At 48.3% G+C, this 22,054-nt stretch overlaps 1 protein-coding gene across 1 annotated transcript in view; it reads left to right on the top strand.

The window, feature by feature from the left end:
* Positions 1–22,054, top strand: part of DPYSL5 (dihydropyrimidinase like 5) — an 88,441-nt gene that overhangs the window by 60,817 nt on the left and 5,570 nt on the right. The window contains exons 3-11 of the mRNA XM_060168683.1: positions 2,707–2,865; positions 4,861–5,040; positions 5,856–5,924; positions 7,627–7,671; positions 9,507–9,582; positions 10,583–10,739; positions 15,184–15,325; positions 16,495–16,637; positions 18,577–18,784. Of these exons, the coding sequence (XP_060024666.1) occupies positions 2,707–2,865; positions 4,861–5,040; positions 5,856–5,924; positions 7,627–7,671; positions 9,507–9,582; positions 10,583–10,739; positions 15,184–15,325; positions 16,495–16,637; positions 18,577–18,784 (1,179 nt within the window). The remainder of the gene's footprint in view (positions 1–2,706; positions 2,866–4,860; positions 5,041–5,855; positions 5,925–7,626; positions 7,672–9,506; positions 9,583–10,582; positions 10,740–15,183; positions 15,326–16,494; positions 16,638–18,576; positions 18,785–22,054) is intronic.

Below are 22,054 nucleotides of genomic sequence, written 5' to 3'. Positions count from 1 at the left end.
TCCCGAACCCGCAGCTGGGAAAGTGTTTACTGATCCCATTAAACTTTTGCTTTGAGGCCTGGGGTAACAGCAGTAATGATTTTTCCAGATATTTGTATGCCCCTTCCCAGCTTATGGAGGTTCTCACCACCACTGCCACCTGAGCTGCTGTGGGCCCCCAGCGGTGAGGTGCAGAGCAGAGCAGGCACACAGGAGTACAGTCAGCAATTGGGAAAGTCAGGACGTCTGCCGGATGCTTCTGACTCCGTCCAGAACTTCTCAGTTATTATCCTTGGACCCAGGCAAGAGGAGTCTCTGCCATGGGCTCTGGACTACAGGCAACTCCCCCACGTCTGCCCAGAGCCCACTGTCCCAATCCTGGACCACACTCTGGGGCCCTGGAATCCCCTGACAAAGGGCCTGAGCACTGCCAGGGCCTACATTAGCCTGAATCTGTCCTTCTGGGGGCCAGACCACCACTCTGTGCACGCCTAGCCCCAGGGTGGCATCTTGCAGGAGTGAGCAGAGCTTAGATCCAGGGGCTGCAGGACACATAACCGGAGTTGGAGAGTATGGGCTAGAGGCAGACGCAGAGGCTGAAGGCCAACATCCCCTAGAGTGTAGCTCAGAACTGCAAGCATTCTGAGAATTCTGAACTCAAGCCTGGCCTTCTGAGTCATTATGAACATATATCTGTTAGAGTAGGGGAACAGAGTATACTCTGTGGAACAGTTTGTTAGCGTGACCTGTAACTTTTAACTAGGGATTCAGCAGGTAGACCTCCTTTTCTACTCTCAGAAGCCCACAGATGCTAAGAACGGTCTTGGCTCTCTTATTCCACCGTGCTGTCTCCATATTCCCTTTTTCTTCTATGCAAGTCTACAGACAGATGAGGGAGTGCAAAGGAAAACAATCTAGAACCACGGAAGTAAGACAATTTAGTGTGTAACATCCCAATATACCAGACACCCCCGTGTCCACACATAAAAGCAAGAAATGCATTTCAGGACAAAATAGAGTACAACCACCTGCTACGAGGGTGAATCATTCTGGCACGATCCAGCAAAATCAGAAATAGAAGCCAGCTAGTAAAGCTACAATCTGCTGCTCTTCCCCTTCTCTCCATCTCCCACATCGCAATTCCTGCGTGTGAGCCTCAGAACTAGCACCCTCTGTTGGTTGCTTTAAGCTATGCAAGAAGTCAGGCCCCTGCGTTTCCCAGGACAACAAGGGCACTAGTCTCACCCGCCCAGCCAGGGTCAGCGTGGAAAATCAGTGTTGCAAGAGCTTTCATCGTAATTGTTGCTTGGCCGCTGAGTTAATTTTTTTTTCAGTCCCTTATTCTCCAGCAATATTTCTGATTCGTCATCAATGATTTAACCGAATAGAGAAGCATGAAATCATCAAGACAGTTTCATTGTGCTGTTTTCCTCCCATACAGAAAACAGAGATAAACAACTAAACTCTGAATAATGAAACACACATATTAGGACAAAACTTTACAAAGTGATGATTCTCTTGACTTTCACAGCTCTCCAGCAAGGAAGCTGGTCCCATGGTATAGGTAAAGACTCTGTAACAGAATATTTAAAAAATAAATAAATGAAAAAATTTAAAAGCAAAAAGAAAAAAGAGAAAAAACATACTTGACCTCTTGCATCACAGAGGTCAAGTAACCGGGCTGAGGTTATCCAACTGGGAGGTGGCATAGCAGGGACTTGAACTTGGAGCTGATTCCAGTCACTGTAGGGATCCAAATAAAAGCGTAGGTTTTGTCCAAATTTTAATTCCTCAGGAAAAGAGAGTCACCTATATTAAAGCCCTCATAAAGTTTCACATATTATGGGGCCTGTCTCAATTTTTATTTTAATAAAGTTTTTTTGGAGAACAACCCGTTAGCCTGGAATAGCCTTTGGGCAATGCTAGTTTAGGAAGCTCATGGAGGTCACCTGACCAAACTGGTTTTTAAAAAAGTACGTGGGGGCAGACCTTTAATACAGATTTAGTAATTATTCCTGGGAGCATTGTTTGTGATTGCAAATGAGACCTTTTAAAGATTTCTTTTTAAGTGGTATCTCGTGGAGATTGTGGATAGGATCATTTTTTCACTGACAGATCGTACGGGGACCTAAAATGCTCTATCTCAAACAAGACAGATGGAAATGAAGTTAATGTTCTTGGAAAAACTGAAGACAAAGACCCTGATGTGAAGATGCCTATAAAAACTTTGAATAGAATTGTTTCATGAAATGTGAGTGAATAAAACAAAATAATATAGTCAAATTAACATTTTACTATGGTTTACATATATATGTGTAACTAAAATAATATTATAAACAGACTTATATTACATTATGGTAGACATTTGATTACATCATCTATATATTCAAGTTGGTCAGAAATTGTCTGGGGGGAATCTTCTCATTTGGAAATATAGGCACTGGTAACACACTAAGTCGTTTTTCCCAAGCGCTGAGCTGCAACCCAAGATGAGGAAGAAGCAAGGTTTGTGTGCTGGGTCCACAGTAATGATGAAGATTACACCCTGGCTCCTGTGTTGACAGCTCCTTACATTTTCCCAAACATTGCTGCACTTGGGCCTCCCAGCCTCTTGTGTGGGAGAGTCTGTGGCTGTCCTGAAGGTCCACCTGAGGACCCAGTGTCCCCACGTCAGCGACTTGGGTGCGGGTAGAGATGTGACGAGATTGCTTTTCCCGTCTCCCTCAGGCAGCACTAGTTGGAGGTACCACCATGATCATCGGCCATGTCCTGCCTGACAAGGAGACCTCCCTTGTGGATGCCTACGAGAAGTGCCGGGGTCTGGCTGACCCCAAGGTCTGCTGTGACTACGCCCTCCATGTGGGGATCCCCTGGTGGGCACCCAAGGTAACAGCACTGGGTGGAACCCCAAAAGAAGAACCAGTGCTCTTTTTGGCAGAGGGGCCATCTGGTGAGAGCCAGCTGGGGGGGTGATGCTGTCCTGCGGTGTGGAACACCCCTCCCACCTCCATCCTAACTCCTCCAAATGCCAAAAGAAAAAACACTTATGATTCTATACGGGGGGAGGCCTGTTTTGCTTAATTTAAAGAGCAGTTTTCCAGCGCTCTGACCACAAGGCGCTCAGCATGTCCTGACACTCTACCTAAGGTGTCACTTATGTAGCAACCCCTAAGGGGTTGCAGCTGAGTAGCAAGCTCAGTAAGGGTCAGCCCTGAGGGTCACATCATTTTGTGCTTGGAGTGACAGCACTGAGGTCTCAGAACGGAGGGTCCCGTCCTGGCTCAGTGCCACCTGGTAAGAACGGATTGGGGTGCTTTTTTCCTGCTGGGCCCCAGCTCCTGCTCTGGGCACCCTGAGTTTGCTCCTGGTGTGTGACTCCCACTGGGCCCTTTCTCAGCTCAGCCTCTGTGCCCCTGGCTTTCCTGGCCTCCTGTTGCCCAGGCCCCAGGGCCAGAGTCTAGTCCCTGCTCCCCGATTCCTCTTCCTCGTTCTTCCTGAATACAGATACACAGGCATTTAGATTTTGCTTCACTTCTGGAGTTTTACTGCTTCTTACCCCAGGGAAGCGACCTGGATATTCATTCTTTCATCAAGTGCTCATTAATCACCATGTGCCACTCAGTACTTGAGTGGGTGCCCCGGAATCTTAACCATAAATAAGCATTAAGCGATTTTGCAAAGTTCTCCAGCTGTGGATCCTGATCTAAAGGGCCTGGCTCCCTTCCGAGACAGTGACTTACAAGCCTGGCTGTACTTCTGCCCTCAGGCACAAGCCTTGAGCGTGGGGCTTACAGTCTCTTCCATTATATCCAAACTGGTGCTTATGAAAGGCCATGGAACCCCCCAAACTCACACATGAAGGTCCCCCTCCTGGTACCGGCTAAAACGTACAGACCACACTGAATGTTAGCCATCCTTTATCTCAGATGGAAGTTTTGTCCACTTCGGACACCCTCCTGGATGGGCGACCCCTACCCTGAGCCTCTCTCCCTTCCTTCCTCCAGTGGCCTGGAATAGAGAGGGTCTGCTCAGATTCCCAGCAACACTGAGGCCAAGTCAGCTATCCCTAAGTCCCCAAAGGTTGTGGGGATTTTCATGCATCTAGAATTTTTAATTCTTTTTTATAATAACCAATTTTTTTTTTCTAATTACAGATTTTAAAAATAGAAAAGAAAGGAAGCACATGATTCAGTCACCCCAACACAATCACTATTGTTATTTTAGCTTATTTCCTTCTGGTCTTTTTTCATAGTAACTCTTTCTCTTAAGTGTGAGCATTTTCCACCTGGCTGCCTGGTCTTCATGACCATCAATGCCGTGGCCACTTAATGTTCTGTCAAGTAGACGAATCACAATTTATTTTCCTATTGTTGGACCGATGTTTCTTCCATTTTTTCCTAGTATAAATAATGTTGGGATGAATCTCCTTATTCACATAGCTTTGCTTCATGTTTGGCTTTGTCCCTAAGTTAGATTTTCCCCAGGTCTCTGGATTTTTAGCATTAGTACGCCTTCTCTGTACACCCCTTCTGTTATGGGGGTGGAGGGAACTGGCCACAGGTGTAAAAGTCATTAGTGCATTTACCAATAAGGCTGATTTGGAGGCAGAAACACAGGACAAGCTTATGTGATAGGAGAAACATGCCCAGATCTCGTTTCTATATTTGTGTCACGCTGGACAGTTTTCAAAACACTTCCGCATCCATTTGCTCATGTGACCTCACAGCAGCCTGTGGAGTGAGAGGAGAGTGAGATACTACAAGGTTGCGGGTGGTCATGTAGCGACAGAGCCACCTCTCCTCCGCGCTGGGCCAGCGTCTGCCAGTCAGCCTCTTGGCCCTCTGTACTCACGTGGCATTGCCTTTGCATTCTGCTCTCCAGGTGAAAGCAGAAATGGAGACCCTGGTGAGGGAGAAGGGTGTCAACTCGTTCCAGATGTTCATGACCTACAAGGACTTGTATATGCTTCGGGACAGCGAACTGTACCAAGTGTTGCACGCTTGCAAGGATATTGGGGCGATCGCCCGGGTCCATGCTGAAAATGGGGAGCTCGTGGCCGAGGCAAGGCAGTAGAGAATGTTGGGGGAAGTTGGGGGAGCACCGATAGAGACAGTTCTCTGGGGGATTCCTGACCACCCATGACCCTCCCTACAGGGTTCAGATAAAACAAATGATAAAAGAAAGTGTGAGATGTTAACAGCCCAGATGACAAATCTCTGTCCGAAAATCCAAACTCTTCTAGTGTCTGTAAAAACCAAATCTCTCTGTCTAGTCCAAAAGGGTTTCTAAGTCTTGGATGGCGATGTCTTCATTCAAATATGATACTTAAATTCCATTATCACAGAGGAATTTGGAGCACCTCTAAGAAATATTTTTAATGAGATGTGACGTACAGAATAAATAAGGGTCAACATTCCACTTTCCTGTACCTCCTCAGCGGACCTGAGGTATTATAGAGATCTTCTCACTGGTACCAAGACAGACAAGCCCCTTTGTACTACTGGGTCTTAAGTAGGATACTTGGGGTAAAGGTTAATCTAGGCATCTGTGGAAGCTGGAGATTTAACTAGATTTCCAGTGAAGAAATTCTGATTTGCAGATCAATAAACAGTGTTTGTCTTTAGTGTCCCAGGCCTGTTGGCTGCTGACTGAACTGTATTTTTAAGAGGAAAAGATATTTTCAATCATTATGAAGTGAGACTCAGGGGGTCCCTGTCCTAATCCTGCCCTCGTTCTAAGATGGGTATTACAGAAGTGAGAAAAGCAGCAAACCTATTGGAATGAGCTGTGCTGAAAATATTTTACTGTCCCTTGGGTTCAGTATTTTTCTGTATCTCTATGATTCTCTCAATTTTCTTTCTTTTGCTCTTATTCAGGGTGCAAAGGAGGCGCTAGATTTGGGTATCACAGGCCCAGAAGGAATTGAGATCAGCCGTCCAGAGGAGGTGAGGAAGATATCCGTGTTCTTTGTCATCATCTTTCCTATAGATTCACAGAACTTTTAGGATAGAAGAGTCATCGGTAAATACGAGTTGCATGGTATTGCTTTCTTCATGGGTGAAATTCCCATCTGGAAGCTTCCCAGGGAACAACTTCCTCCATGCTACGGCCGACCTGCCCTTCAGCTTCCTTGGGGAAGACAACTTTGGGGAAACAGACCCACCTCACTGGGGGCTGATTTCAAGGGTCTGAGGGAGGCCATGTGAACATGCCAGGGATTGCTTTGGCCAAAATTGAATCGGGAGAGAAAAGACAGACTGAAAGGGCCTTTAGATGTTAGAAGAAATTCCAAACTATAAGCCAGTGAGTTGCCATTTGGGGGCTGAGATCCCTTTGAGCATCTGTGGAAAACTTTGGACCCTTCCCACCAGAAACGAGAGGCTCATGCGTGTCTGTGCTCTTACCCCCTTTTCCTATTCGTTGCTGAGATGGTGACTAAGCCCTGCTCTCCCTCTGCCCTCTGGTTTTATCCTTGCACAGTTTTGCAGGGTGTCGACACAAATGCTCCCAGGTCCCCCTTGCTGAAGAATTCGGCTTTGGAGGATCACATTAGATAAATAATGTGTTCTTGCCCTATGACCCTGTTCGGACATGCCTTACTAGTGGTGAGGGGAGAGCTATTTTCCATTTCTTCAAAGCCTTAAATGCAGAGTGGTGGTTGGATGTCCATGAGGGACTGATGGGGAGGCCTTGGGGGACGAGGAGCTGGAGACAGGATGTGATGGTTCTGTCATCAGACAGGAACCAAGTCAGCCTACAGTGGGTCAGCCTGGTGTGGGCGGGGGTCCCACCTTACTCCTGCCGTGGGTTTGTCTCTGTCTGCGAGAGCGCTTGAATATAGCTCCTGTTTGGGCACCTCAGAGTTGATAGAGAAAGACACACCAGCTTCAACAAGGCACTCAGAGTGCCTGGGAGAAGAGGGGTGGGGGGATGCACACAGGACTGGGCTTTGTGGAGTTCTATGAGGGGAAGAGAGCGGTGCTGACCGTAGTGGCAGTAATAGCAAGAATACCACCTTCACCATCTACTGATTAAAGGGGACATCTAAGGAGGTTTTGCTCCCCAGGGACATTTGGCAATGTCCAGAGATATTTTGGGTTATCCCAACCTGGGGGAGGATGTTACTGGCATCTACTAGGTCGAGGTGAAGGGTGCTGCCAAAGAGCCTGCAGTGTCTGTTCAGCCCCTTCCACAAAGGATTATCTCACCCCAAGTGCCGCTAGTGCCGAGGTTCAGAAATCCCGATCCAGGCCAATCTTCAGCTTGAAATCAATCAGTGTTATTCCTTTGCTACAGTTCTGAGATGGCTGTGGAGAGAATGCACCAGAAACCAGGGAGAGATGTGACTGCAGGTTTTCGTTTGTTCTTGTTTTGTCGTCTTTTAATTAAGCCCTGAGTAGCATCCAGCAAAGACGTGCCTAGAGCCCTAAGTCCCGGGGTTCTCTCAGTGTGAGCAGAGGTGGTTGGAGCTTGGTGCCCCTGCCCAGGGTTTCCCCCCGAGCCAGCCCCTGTGGGTGCTGTTTGTCCCTCCAGCTCTGAGTCAGACATTCCAGCACTTTCTGCGTACGAGGTGGGGTGTCAGGGAGATGTAAGCTTGCTTAGGGAGATGGTGAAGCTTGTTTTCTTCCTGTCCTCTGTTTCTAACAGGTGGAGGCAGAAGCCACTCACCGAGTTATCACCATTGCAAACAGAGTAAGTAGACCCCAGCTCACCCTCAGCCCATTCTCAACTCTGGGGTCAGAACCCAGCCTGTACAGTAGAGTCCCATCCTGCTCTGGGTGCCAGCCCCATGCCTGGCTCCCAGGACCGCCAATGAACACCGTTTGCTGAATGAACAACACCGTTGCTATTCCCACAGACCTGGCAGGAGTCCTCCCTGCCACCGGCTCTCCATTCTACCCTGCTGATCTTGCTGAGACCTGGTTCATTGCTCAAATGGAAATGCCTCCCAGCAGAGGCAGGGCAAGGTGGGGACCACAGAGCCTCATGGCAGCTGGAATCTGTTCCTTGTAGAGGAGCAGAGAGACGTTTGCTTAGAGAATCATGACTCGAACCTCCGCCTCTGGGCCATTCATGATTTTTCCTTGGTATGGTTCAGGGTAAGGGGGCGCTGATGCAGTGTGGTGGTGGGAATGAGCACACACCTTGGGGCCTTGACCAAAGACAAGCTTCCAGTCCCACGCAAGTCAATCAACCACTCCGAGAGACTATTTTATTATCTAAAATTGGAATGATAATATCACCCACTCTTCACAGGACGGTTGTGAGGATCAAAGGAGTCGTGGAAGGAAAAGCACTTTAAAAACAGGAGAACACTGTACCAAGATCCTTTCTCCTCCTACACCATCATTAAGTGTTCTATTTGCTCAGATAATCTGAACTCTAGTTTTCTAAGTGTGGTCTCTGGACCAGCTGCATCAACATCATTTGTTAGAAATAGGAACTCAGAAATGCAAATGCTCAGGCCTGTTCAGACCCACTGAATCAGAAACTGGGGGTGACGCCCAGCAACCTGTGTTTTAACAAGCCCACTAATGATCCTAATGGGCGCTAACACTTAAGAACTTCTCCTCCAGAAGGACCTAGGCTACCCTGAAGGCTGTGAGCTGAGGATGTGGTGTTAGGAACGCCAGGGGAACACAGAGGTTGGAGGTCCAGTTGGTCTCAGCATTAGTCAGGAAACTTGTGCCAAGCACATCAAATGCCAGGCCAGCCCCTAAATTCTCTATCCTCCTAATGTGACAGGCAAAGAAGGCATTAGAATAACATTTGGGAAAACAGTTTCCCATTAGCCCTTTGCAAGTCCAGGAGCTGGACAAGGACATTGTTTTACTGTCGTAACAATAGTTACGCTATCAATTACTTCCTGATGGAAACTTACCCCAGAATTAGGAAAGATCTGAATAACAGAAGGGCAGCTCCTCGTTTTCTTAGTTCAAACACATGCCCAGAGAAGTGAAGCCGTGGACCGTGGTCACACAGCTTGATAGAGGAAAAGCCAATCAGTGTTATAATCCAGGTGTCCATTTGCAAGACCGGTCCTGTCTGGTGCAGACTGTGAGCCCCGAACCTCTTGTGTATTGTTTCTTCTCCAGGGTACATTCTGTCTACTGATAAAGCAGCCCTCAGATGGCAGACATCATCATTTTAGATATGGGATATAATACACAACTGTCTCTAGGTCATCACGTTCATGAATAGGAAATGAAGAGTCCCTCATTTCAAGTTGTAAATAGTCTAGGTGTTGGCTGGTAGAAAATGTGAGGTTCAGCACTTGGCATCTTGCCCTGATGTCCCCCTGCTGGGCTCTGGTGCTGGGCGCTGCCTGTCCCCTCCTTGTTTCGTGGGGCTCCCCAGCCTGCAGCCACCAGCCCTGCATTCCCAGCAGAAGACCGCCACCCTGAGGGGAGTGCTAAGCGATGCAGGGGGCGGCGCTGGGGCCAGGACTGGGCTGGTCCGGTCACCTTGGTCCTTGTTAGGTTATGGGGTTGATGCTCTCTCCTTCCCACCGTGTTTCCCGTCCTTAGACTCACTGTCCCATCTACCTGGTCAACGTGTCCAGCATCTCGGCCGGTGACGTTATTGCAGCTGCTAAGATGCAAGGTGAGTCCGTAGGCTGGGCTGAGCAGCGCCCATGTGTGGTGGGGCCCAGCAGCTCCATGCACTTCCCAGCCCGGCTCCTGGGGCCAGGCGCTGAGCCTGCCTTTCCCTTTCCTCTCTGGCTGTCTTCCTCACAAGCACCCTGCACTGGCCTGGGTTCAGGGCATTAGCACCAGTGTTTCCCTCTGCACATTTGTTTGCATAACAGCTTTACAGAAGTGTCCGTCACCTCTCCTGGGTCTGGTAAAATTTTCCAAGTTTTCAATCAACTCATTAACTGGTATTTTTTTCAGTCTCTTGGGTTTTGCTAGTAGTTGCGTTGGTAACCAACATGAAATCCTGGACCAGTTCCAACGGGCATTTCAGGGGGGAAATGCCTGGGAAGTCCCTGGAGAAACGACACTGTGAGGGCCCAGCGTCCCTTTCAGGAACTCAGTGTACCAGCCCCAGGGCACCTGTGTTGTCGGAGCACCTGGCAGCACCTGAAGGCTTTGTACGGCTCGGGGTGCCAGTGAGGGCCCAGTAACAGGGGAAACAGGTCACGGTCACAAACCTGAGGATATAAATTGGGAGCAAGGGCCTTCAGCCTTCCCACCACATTGCCCTCCAAATCCTGCCTCTTGCTTCTTCAGCGGGACCCCCTTCGCCGTCTCTCCTGCGCTGTCGTTCCAGTCTCCCACCTCCGTCTCCCTGCCCTCTATCCCCTGCTACGGTGCCACCCCCAGTTTTCTCCTGAAGCTGCTCCCGGCAGCCGCCTGCTCAGGAAACAGACGAGTGCTGCCCCGCCTCGGCGCCCTCGCCCTTCTGTTCTTGCCAGCAGTCAGCACGGGGACAGAGAACAGTCTGACCTTGACCCCAGCTGTGCCCTCAAATGCCCAGCTGAGCTCGGGCAAGTCCCTTCCTCTCTGACTTCAGCTCCTTCACCTGCCTCGTGAGAGGCTCAGACCAACGATCTCCCAGGTTCACTGGCCTCCTGGTGATGGTTTGAACCCTCTTCTTTCAGGGAAGGTCGTGCTGGCCGAGACCACCACCGCGCACGCCACACTGACGGGCTTACACTACTACCACCAGGACTGGTCCCATGCAGCCGCCTACGTCACGGTGCCTCCCCTGAGACTGGACACCAACACCTCAACCTACCTCATGAGCCTGCTGGCCAAGTAAGGTGTTTCAGCAGGACCACGGCGCGGCATTATCTCACAACGTGCGCCATTCCGGGAATTTGTAGATCTTTGAGGTGATATCGTAGAGGCCCCAAACCTGACCTAAGTTTGATTTCGTCGTGTCCAGAGGAGGGTTTTTGCTTTTGTTAGCTTCTCCATGCAGCTCCTATCACCACTTGATTCGGATGAGAGCTTCTGAGGTGACGAGTAAAGAGCGTATATAAAACTGTGAACAGTGGCTATTCAGAATTTCAAAGGATATTGACACCTTACACTGGAGACCACTGGGTAACTATAGGATGTGGTCTCTGACTTACCCTAGAAAATCTGTGCCTCTTTCTATCTCTCGTCTTTCCTCACCTCTCCCTCTTCTCATGGTGTCCCACGTGGTTTTCTCTCATTGTACGTACCTCCCTCCTTCCGTGTGTTTCTCCCTCCTTTCTTTCCTCTTGCCCTTTTCCTTCTGCACCGTCTCCCGCTTTCCCCGTAACATCTTCCTCCAGACCTCCCTTTCCCCAGCTCTTCTTTTTCTAACACTGCTTTTCCCCATTCCATCCAGGTCTAAATAAAATGCTTTAATGAATAGTCTGAATTTGGTGGGACACAAACGTGGAAAGATTTTGTTTCGTTTTGCTTCAAGTTCTTTCTTGCCTCTAGTGACATTTTGATACTGGTAAAGGCCATTGCTTTTTCTTCTCTTTTGCTTATCGAAGTCCAGTTCAGTTTAAAAGTCAGTCTCTTCCCCTCCCCACCCCCCAGCTCAGAGAATTAATAGGGGTTAGGATTAAAGGGGTGGCGAATTCCATTCCATACCCAAGCACGATCTGTACTCCTGCACTAATCGTCGCTGCTTCTCTGGCTAAAAGTGACTGGCCTTTGGGGCCCTCCTTGTATGGGGCATGTGCCCAGATACAGGCTCCCTTGAGTCACCCTCACGCAATCCTCTGACACAGGAGATGGAGTGCAGCTTGATGTCTCCTTCCCGTACCTTCCCGGCTTCCAGAACTAGCAATTCCCTGTGCACAAGAATCTGGCCAAGCAACTTAAGCCTGGCCACCTTCTACAGTATCTGGGGCCCAGAGCAAGCTCACACCGCTTTGCCACTCCCTACGGTGGGAGGGCAGGCTGGCCCCACCCCTGGCTCTCCTCACCCAGAGGCTCAGGCAGGTGCCCGCTGCTGTCACCTCTGTTCTCCACAGGTGAACCTCTTGAAGTGTCCCCTCTTGAGACTAGTTGGGGGAGAGGAAAGCACCATTCAACCCATGAAAAGAGGAAGAAGGGAGAGACTGCAGGACTCACCATTCTGCCAACACCTCAGTCGCCCTCCCTGTCTTCTGCTTTTATAAGACCTAGGGGTGGTGATACACCTCTGTTAGGGTGATGGTGGGGGGAGTGTTGAGGTAAGTGACCAGCCCTAGTTGGAGGTGGCTGTCGTTAGATAATGGGGCTTTTATTTCATCCATGTCCTTAGTTTTCAGTCCTGGTTGGCTAACAACTGGAAAATTTCCACTCCACATCCTGCTACGTTAACAACCGAAAGAGCAGTGTGGGGCTTTCCAAATACAACTGGAGTGCAGGCAGTAGGGTCCCGGGGTGAAGGTGGCCCCTGGAGGGGCAGGATATGCTGTGGCACAGTGGCAGTAATTAAAGTCTGTCCCATAGTTTTGCTGTGATTCTGAGCAGTGGCAGCTCTGACAGATTTAACCAATTTGAGAGAGTAAAGGCAGAAATGCTAGATCAGCTCTTTCTTTTAAAAATGCTTGTTGTTGGGAAAAACCGGCCTCCTTTTCATCATCATCAACACAGCAAAAACAAACAAGTATCAAGAACCCACTATAAGAATTTGGGCTCAGTTCCAAGATCAAAGAATCTTTTGAAATACCTCTGCTTGCCACAAGCAAATTTACTGAAAGAACAAAAAGGTAGTAAAACTCCCAACCCACCCAAATTACAGGGCCCAAAGCCACACAAATTTAAATAGGCAGGGGAAGAAAAGTATTATTAATCGAATAATTCAAGTTTTTATATCTAGCCTATTTTGTCAAATTTATTTAAATTATTATTATTTTATTTTATTTTATTTTTTGCGGTACGCAGGCCTCACTGTTGTGGCCTCTCCCGTTGCGGAGCACAGGCTCCGGACGCACAGGCTCAGCAGCCATGGCTCACGGGCCCAGCCGCTCCGCGGCATGTGGGATCTTCCCAGACCGGGGCACGAGCCCGTGTCCCCTGCATCGGCTGGCGGACTCTCAACCACTGCGCCACCAGGGAAGCCCTATTTAAATTATTTAACTAACTTCTATTCATTTAAATAGAATTATGATTTCATGTGAACTATTATGAGAATAGTTTGAATCCCATTTTTTAATATTTATTTATTTATTTGGTTGCATTGGGTCTTAGTTGCAGCAGGCGGGCTCCTTCATTGCAGCTCATGGGCTCCTTAGTTGCGACTCGCTGGCTCCTTAGTTATAGCACACGAACTCTTAGTTGCGGCATGTGGGATCTAGTTCCCAGATCAGGGATCGAACCCAGGCCCCCTGCATTGGAAGCTCAGAGTCTTAACCACTGTGCCACCAGGGAAGTCCCCAAATCCCTTCTTTAATCAGTGCATATTGTAAACGTGTGCAGTTTTATAGAATTTGGAGCATAGTTTTTACATTTTTAGGAATTTATGATTACTATAATTTTGCTTCTATGACATTGTTGGTGATAATTGGTATTATGCAAAATACTTGATAGAAAACCCAGACACCAATTATCATATTTCTATAAGAAAATATGAGCTGTTTCATAATGATCTACTTTAGGATGTGGTTTCTTCGAATATACCAGGGTAATAAGTACAATCTATAGATATAAGGATTTGTCCTTTGTTTAAAATCTGACTTCTCAAAGGGATCAGAAATTTTTTCATTTGAACATATATATTTTTAAAGTACTTAACAAAAGTCAGTGGTGTTTTAAACTTTAAAGAGTAAGGATGGGTCTGTCATACCTCTCAGATTCAGGGCAGCATCAGGGGACCCCAAAAGCCCTTCTGGAATGTGCCCCCCTATTCACTCTTGCCTAGTAAGCACTTATTTGTGTAGGGGCCTTTTTAGAAAAGTGGGTGCTCAGTAAGACTTGTCAGTTAAAGCATGGGGTCCTGGGGTCCCAGACCCTCAACCCAGGACTCTGATGGGCATCTTCTGATCTGAGCCCTACCCGGGTGTCTGGAGGATCCCTGAGGAGAAAGTGAAAACCTAAAGATTCTGTTTATCTCTGGTGGGTTCTGCAGGTCTGGGGGATGTGGGGATCCCCAGAAGACCCTAGAATAAACCCTGTGCTCTGTGGAAGAGCCCCTCCCGCAGTCTCTGAGAGGGCCCAGAACAGCGCCTTTGGCGCAGGGAGCTACCAGCCCATGCCACAGAGTGGCATGCTATGTGCACTCTCACTGATGTAAGTCTCTGCCCCGAGTTCTGAGCTGGCCCAGAACCCCTCGAGAGCCTGGCCGTGCCTTACCCACCGTAGCCTCAGCAACCTTTTGAGGACCATGTTCACAGATGGCAGTGGCAATGAACCGCTGGCATGTCGTTGCTGGTTGATCAAGGCAGACTTCTCTTCCGTCTTGTCCTTCCTCTTCCCTGCAGGGCCAGGAGAGCCCTCACCTCCAAGCAAAGCTTAACATGGAACTCGAGTGTTTTACCAGCACATGCTTACTGCCAGCAGGGCCTGGTGCAGGTTGAGGAGGGAGCTGAGAGGGAGTCGGCATATGGTTCTATGGAAGTAAAACTACCTCCACCCTCCCACTTTAGTTAAACTCTTTTTTTTTAATTTATTTATTTATTTTTGGCTGCGTTGGGTCTTCATTGCTGTGCGCAGGCTTTCTCTAGTTGCAGCCAGCGGGGGCTACTCTTCGTTACGGTGTGCGGGCTTCATTGTGGTGGCTACTCTTGTGGAGCACGGGCTCTAGGCGCGCGGTTTTCAGTAACTGTGGCACACAGGCTCAGTAGCTGTGGCACGCGGGCTCAGTAGTTGTGGTGCACGGGCTTAGTTGCCCCACGGCATGTGGGATCTTCCCAGACCATGGCTTGAACCCATGTCCCCTGCATTGGTAGGCAGATTCTTAACCACTGTGCCACCAGGGAAGCCCTTAGTTAAACTCTTAAGTTCAATTTTTCTCCACCCGTTAGTTCTCTTAACATCCAAAGACTCTCAGTGTCTCCCATGACGCTGGCATTCTGTGCCACAGTTGGCACACACGCTCATTCTGCAAATGTGTAAACTGAGGTTCTCACAGATAACTCGCTAGAGGTCATACAGCTATGAAGTGGCAGAGCCGAGATTGAAACCAGCTTTGCCGGGTTTCCAAGTGAAGGGTTTATCTCTGTCCCTGCCCCCACCCTCTGGGACCCTGGCCTCCCCTCCCCTTACTGGTCATGTCCTTCTCTCTACCCAGTGATACTCTGAACATTGTGGCGTCAGATCACCGACCTTTCACCACGAAGCAGAAAGCTATGGGCAAGGAGGACTTCACCAAGATCCCACACGGCGTGAGCGGCGTACAGGACCGCATGAGCGTCATCTGGGAGAGAGGAGTGGTATGTTCCCACGACCCCTCCCCACTCTGGGCCTCGGAAGAATTTTCACCCTTAGGAGGGCTGGGTCAACCACAGCTCCTGTTTCACTCAAATGGAAAACAGAAAAGGTCTGTTTTTTTTCCTGATCGGAAAGGTAATAATGCCTAGCATAAAAATTTGGAAAATACGGAAAAGTATTAGGAAAAAAACCCCATAATTGCATACTGGGAAATTATTAATATTTTGGTATATTTCTTTCCAGCTCTATGCATGTACTATACATTATTTTAATTACTGGGTTCATCTTCTTTTCATATAACAGTGTATTTTGAGTGTCTTCCTATATCAGTAAAAATTCTTTAAAAACATATTTTTAATGGCTAAATAATATTCCCTCCAATGGCAGTGCCATGTTTCAATTAATCCTTCCACGATGTTTGGAACTTTCAGCTGTTTCAAATTTTTGCTCTTAGAAATAATGCTGCAGAGAATCTCTTTGTTCATGAGTGTACATCAGCATTTCTAATTATTTCCTGAGGACAGATTCCTAGAAGCGGATTTCTGGGCCAAGGGATATGAACCTTTTTAAAGATCTTGATATCTTTTGTCCAATAATAAAGATAGAGGCTGGGACTTCATTTGAATACCTCCTGTTCTGCCCATGAAGAATAAGTAGTTTTGATCTTGACCTATCACAGATTAGATGCAGCATAGAGTATGAGGCCAAAGAGATTTGAAATCCTCAAGCCTAAACAACCAGCTCGGGGAAGACCCATGAGGCAGCTCCGGAATCCCCTTTGAAAAGGGTCCACGGGGCCTTCCTGGGGGGGACGATAAGATGCCTTTCCAGGAGAGAATATATGTCCCTTCGTGGATGCAGGGAAGCTCCTGATTTATCCAGAGTGAGTACCGAGTAGACCTGGTTTTACAAACAGGAGGTAGATTTGCACCACGAAAGCAACCTTTTGGAACAAGGGCCCACCCGCCCCCATTGCTGCAAGAAGGAGAGAGGAGTAGCATGGAACCAAGCCTAGCAGGTTGGCTCATCTGAGATGATGCCCGTGGCGTTGTCCTTCTCAGCACCATTGTTCTCAGCAACTAAAAGCCCTCAGGCCAGGGTCAAGCGTGACCCAGGGTTTGAGGCACACACACAGGGCCTCGGTTGACCTAACACTTTTGCAATGTTTCAGGTTGGAGGAAAAATGGATGAGAACCGTTTTGTGGCTGTTACCAGTTCCAATGCAGCGAAGATTCTCAACCTGTATCCCCGCAAGGGCCGCATCATCCCTGGAGCCGATGCCGACGTGGTGGTGTGGGACCCAGAAGCTACAAAGTAAAACCTGCTGCTCGTCTCCAGGGCTAGAGGGACTTGGGATTTTAAGGGCCTTATATTACGGAACTCCAAAAGCATATCATCTTTGCACTACTTATAGCATAGAGCAAGGTGACCCTAAGGTGTGTTCAATTCAACAAATACTTGAGGGCTTGCCATGGTCCAAGCACTAGGAATGCAACAGTGAACAAGAAGGGCTGAAGATCTGCTATAGTGCAGCTCCATGTGCACAGCACTTTACAGTTTTTCAGAGCTAGGTCACATCAGCTATCTCGTTTGCTTTTCACACAGCCCCAAGAAGCACTTAAGCCTAAAGTTCTTATTTCCATTTTACCGTTGAAGAAACTAAGAGCAGAGAGTAGAGGGACTCCCCACATGACATAGCTAATAATTGGCTGAACCAGATAGATGTCCTGACACTCAGTTCTGGACTCTTCCACCAACACTCTGCTTCTCCCGTTGAGGGTGTCAGTCCCCTTGAGCACACAGCGCTTGACACCCATGGCGTTAATGAACGCAAGTTGAGTGGGTAAATGAAGTGAATCAGGAGTTATCAAGCCACAGGATAACTCACCTGTTATGAGCATCATCTTTTTTTTTTAATTAATTAATTTAATTTATTTTGTTTTGGCTGCGTTGAGTCTTCATTGCTGCACAGAGGCTTTCTCTAGTTCCGGCGAGCAGGGGCTACTCTTCCTTGCGGTGCGCTGGCTTCTCACTGCGGTGGCTTCTCTTGTTGCAGAGCATGGGCTCTAGGGGCACAGGCTTCAGTAGTTGTAGCACGCTGGCTCAGTCGTTGTGGCTCGCGGGCTCTAGAGAGCAGCCTCAGTAGTTGTAGTGCACGGGCTTAGCTGCTCCGCGACATGTGGGACCTTCCCGGATCGGGGTTCGAACCCCTGTCCCCTGCACCGGCAGGCGGATTCCCAACCACTGCGCCACCAGGGAAGCCCCAGGGCATCATCTTTACTCAGAGATTTGAGCAGGGTAATGGGAATTGTTTTTTAATGTTAAATTTCATTCAGTCACTCAACAAATCGAAAAGTGCCACCATTTGCTGAGCACTTTTCTAGGTGCACAAGCAGCGAACAAGATAGACAAAAATGTGCTGGGATTTTGAAGATAAAAAGTTGAATAGCAAAGAAACGCACCTCCCTGCTGGGATCCCCACACTGCTTCTCCATTAGGGCACTTGAGAAGCCGAGTTCTGCATCCAGCCTGGGGCTGGTCCCTGCTGCTGCTGCAGGTGTCGCTGTTAGTGATTGCTATTGGCAGAAAGACCCCTAGAGTATAGCCCAGTGTATTAGTCAGCTAGGGCTGCCATAACAAAATACCACAGACGGGAGGCTTAAACAGTAGAAATTTATTTTCTCACAGTTCTGGAGACTAGAAGTCCAAGACTAGAAGATCAAGGGGTCAGCAGAGTTGATTTCGTTCTGAGGCCTCTCTCCTTGGTTTGTAGACGGCCATCTTCTCCCTCTGTCTTCACAAGGCACTTCCTCTGTGCGTGCACTTCTGGTGTCTCAATTCCCTCCTCTTATCAGGACACCCATTTGATTGGATTAGGGTCCACCTATATGACCTCATTTCACTTTAATTGGTTCTTTAAAGGCCCTATCTCCAAATACAGTCACATTCTGAGGTACTGGGGGCTAGGACTTCAACATATAAATTTGTGGGGCACACAGTTCAACCTAGCCTTTGGGGGTCATCCCTCCTCACTGAGCATCTTCCCTTCCCACTGAGATCTTCCCTTCTCACTGAGCATCATCCCTTCCCACTGAGCATCTTCCCTTCCCACTGAGCATCATCCCTTCCCACTGAGCATCTTCCCTTCCCACTGAGCATCTTCCCTTCCCACTGAGCATCTTCCCTTCCTGTTGAGCTGTGACATCTTTACCTCCTCTCAGAGCGTTCTCTCCCGCCACTGCCTTCCCACCAGGACCATCTCAGCCAGCACCCAGGTGCAGGGAGGAGATTTCAACCTGTACGAGAACATGCGCTGCCACGGTGTACCCCTGGTCACCATCAGCCGGGGGCGGGTCGTGTACGAGAACGGCGTCTTCATGTGCGCTGAGGGCACCGGCAAGTTCTGCCCCTTGAGGTCCTTCCCAGACACTGTCTACAAGAAGCTGGTCCAGAGAGAAAAGGTAAGGTGTGTGTGTGGGGAGGGGGGCAAGAAGACATGTGGGAAGAGGTTGAAGGCCCCTGGCGGCGACATCTTATATGACTTTTAAATCTCAAAGATGTTCTCACTCTGTCTTTCCACCAAATCTTATTGCCTGAATAGTCACTTTGGGAACAATCAAAATAGTAGAAAAGGAGCACCTGTAACAAAGTAAAATTTATTGGGAAGGGTCCCCAACTCCCTGGGAGCCCGGGGATACTGTGAGGTGCTCATAGCTATCCCTGACATCCAGGCTTCTTGTCGTCCCTCAGGGGCAGGGGACTCCTGGCTTGGCCTGGGTTGTCATATTTGCCCTGGAGATGCTCTTTCCCCAAACTCCCCACAGCCGCCCTGTAACTGCAGTAGGCTGGGTGGGCTTTGCTGAGTCTGGGTCCCCCAATGAAGTGGTCAAGCCAGGTCTAGCTCACTGCCATGCGGGGGTGGCCTGAGGTCTTATCGTGAGAGTTTCATCCAGTCCTCGGATTCCGTAAACACCCTGGGTGTTCACTGAAGCTTGGGGCTCCACCTTATCCCCAGGGATACCGAACTCTGGGTAGAGTTTCACCCAAAAGAAGACTGGCTGTTCCCTCGTTGCTTGGGGATTGATTGTCCAGCCTTATCTTTGAGAGCTGTCCTGACAACTCCGGGTGCTGGGAACCAGCTGCAGCCCCGGCCTCTGGGTGGAGAACCCAAATCATCAGAAAAGAACAAATCTGACAGAACTGACAGGTGAAAGCATCATGAGGTTTCCCCTTCCCTTCCTCCGGCATAAAGCAATATTATTATGGTCCAAAACGCTCCCGCCTAGCTACTTCCAGATTCTGTCTAGAAAGGGTGGGTGTTCTTAGAAATATCGTGACCAAGGGCCTGGGAGCCCCAGCCCAAATGCAGGTCTTCTATCAGGGAGCAGACTTGGATTACCTAAAAAAAAAGCATGACTTTAGTTATCCCAGTATTCAATTCAAAAGCGAACTCAGGATCTCTCGGGTAGGTGAATGGTCCCATCTCCAATATGCTTCCCAGATGTGGAAAATGGCAGGAGACCTCAGCCCCACCTCTGGGGGACGTGCCACAAAGAACTGTAAGAGCGACGCATTCACACGCTGGACTACCCGACCAAGGGTGGCAATGATTTAAAATAAGAAAAAGGAAAATAACAAGTGTCAGTGAGGCTATAGAGAAATTGGAGCCCTCGTTCATCGTCAGATGAATGTAAAGGGTGCAGCCACTTTGGAAACCAGTTTGGCAGTTCCCAAAATGTTAACTATAGCGTCGCCAAAATAACCCAGCAATTCCACTCTTGGGTATATACAGAGTCAAGAAAAATGAAAATATATGTCTTCACAAAATCTTGTACATGAATGTCATAGCAGCGTTATTCATAAAGGCCAAAACGTGGGAACAGTGTACACGTCCATCAACTACTGAATAAACAAAATGTGGTCTATCCATACAATGGAATATTATTCAGCCATAAAAGGGAGTGGAGTGCTAATATATGCTACATACAACACGCGTGACCCTTAAAAACATCATGCTAAGTGAAAGAATCCGGTCACAAAAGACCACATGTTAAATGATTCCATTCGTATGAAATGTTCAGAAGAAGCAAATTCATAGACAGAAAATAGATTAGTGGTGGCTTAGGGCTGGCCAGAGGCGAGAATGGGAGGGACTGCTCACGGGCATGGAGATTCTATTGGGGGTGATGAAAATATTTTGGAATTACACAGTGTTGGTGGCACAAACTTGTGAATTACACTAAACACCCCTGAAATGTATTCTTTTAAATGACGAATTTTATGGTATGTGAATTATATCTCAATTTGAAAAAAAAAATCTTTGAACAGTTCTGTGGCTTTCCCAAAAAAAGATGTTTTAGTCAGGAAATAGGATCAAAAGAGGGCAGAGAAAGTGTTTGAAGCCCTTCTAAAAACCAACCTGGGACTTCCCTGGTAGCGCAGTGGTTAGGAATCCACCTGCCAATGCAGGGGACACGGGTTCGATCCCTGGTCCAGGAAGATCCCACATGCTGCGGAGCAGCTAAGCCTGTGTGCCGCAACTACTGAGCCTGTGCTCTAGAGCCCACGAGCCACAACTACTGAGCCTGCGTGCATCTAGAGCCCGTGCTCCGAAACAAGAGAAGCCACCGCAATGAGAAGCCCGCGTGCCACAAGGAAGAGTAGCCCCCGCTCGTGGCAACTAGAAAAGCCCACGTGCAGCAACAAAGACCCAACGCAGCCAAAACTAATAAAAATAAATAAATAAATAAAAACCAACCTCACAAGAATGTCAGACAGATACCAATTCACATCAGACCGCTCTTAGGGCCAGACATAGTGGAAGAGCTCAGCTTCTAGGACTGATATAAATTCAACTCAGAGGCCCTTTATCCAAAGCACTTATAATGACAACATAAGGTCCTCAAGAAAAAGCCAATTCTATTCCCTATTCTCTGGTATAGCCCTTATGTAACAGAATGCAGGTACGCAAAAAACTTCATTTCCCCCAAATTATAAATAAGCAGTCCCTACAGAGCAGGGTCCTCAGGAAAGAAAGTAGCTCTGGGGTTGGGACCAGTGTATAAAGCCACAGCAAGGGGCTGCCAGGAGCCGGGTCCTGCCAAGGTCACTCACCCAGGATTCACCAGGTCTGTACTCCCACCCTTCACCCCCGGAACCCCAAAGTGCAGCCTGGTAAAGGCTAAAACACTTCAGACCAGTTTTGACATTCTGAGGACTGAGCTCAACTACAGATCTGTTGGAGAATACAAAGGAATATGTAAGCGGAAGAGCCTTCCAGAAATCACCCTTGTCTGTTGTTTCTCTCAACAAGGTTTTCAGCAAGCATTGTGCAGCAAGGAGATTGAGGTTATGTCCCTGAAGAGTGCCTGGGGTGTAGATTATTTATGCTGCCCCTTCAGACCTTATGCACACACTCCAACACACTTCCTCTTGCAGCAGAACTTTGTAATTGATTAAGCCCCGAACTGACCCCTGCAATAATAACAGCTGCTGGTTCTTACATGTCACTCACCGTGTGCCAGAGCTTTACGTGTTCTATTTCATTTGATCTCATAACTCTGTCTTCTTATAAATAAGAAAACACGCACAGAGAGGTAACATAACTTGCACAAGGCCACAACAGCTTACACGTAACAGAGCTAGGAGTGGAACCCAGGCAGTCTGGTTGTAGAATATAGGCTCTTAACTCTATTGCCTTTGTGAGTACAAAATTAACTACTATTGCTGCC

This window comes from Lagenorhynchus albirostris, chromosome 13, assembly GCF_949774975.1.
Source record: "Lagenorhynchus albirostris chromosome 13, mLagAlb1.1, whole genome shotgun sequence".
Classification (NCBI taxonomy): domain Eukaryota; kingdom Metazoa; phylum Chordata; class Mammalia; order Artiodactyla; family Delphinidae; genus Lagenorhynchus; species Lagenorhynchus albirostris.
The sequence above is the reverse complement of the archived record's forward strand: the minus strand, read 5'-3'. Positions and strand labels throughout refer to the sequence as shown.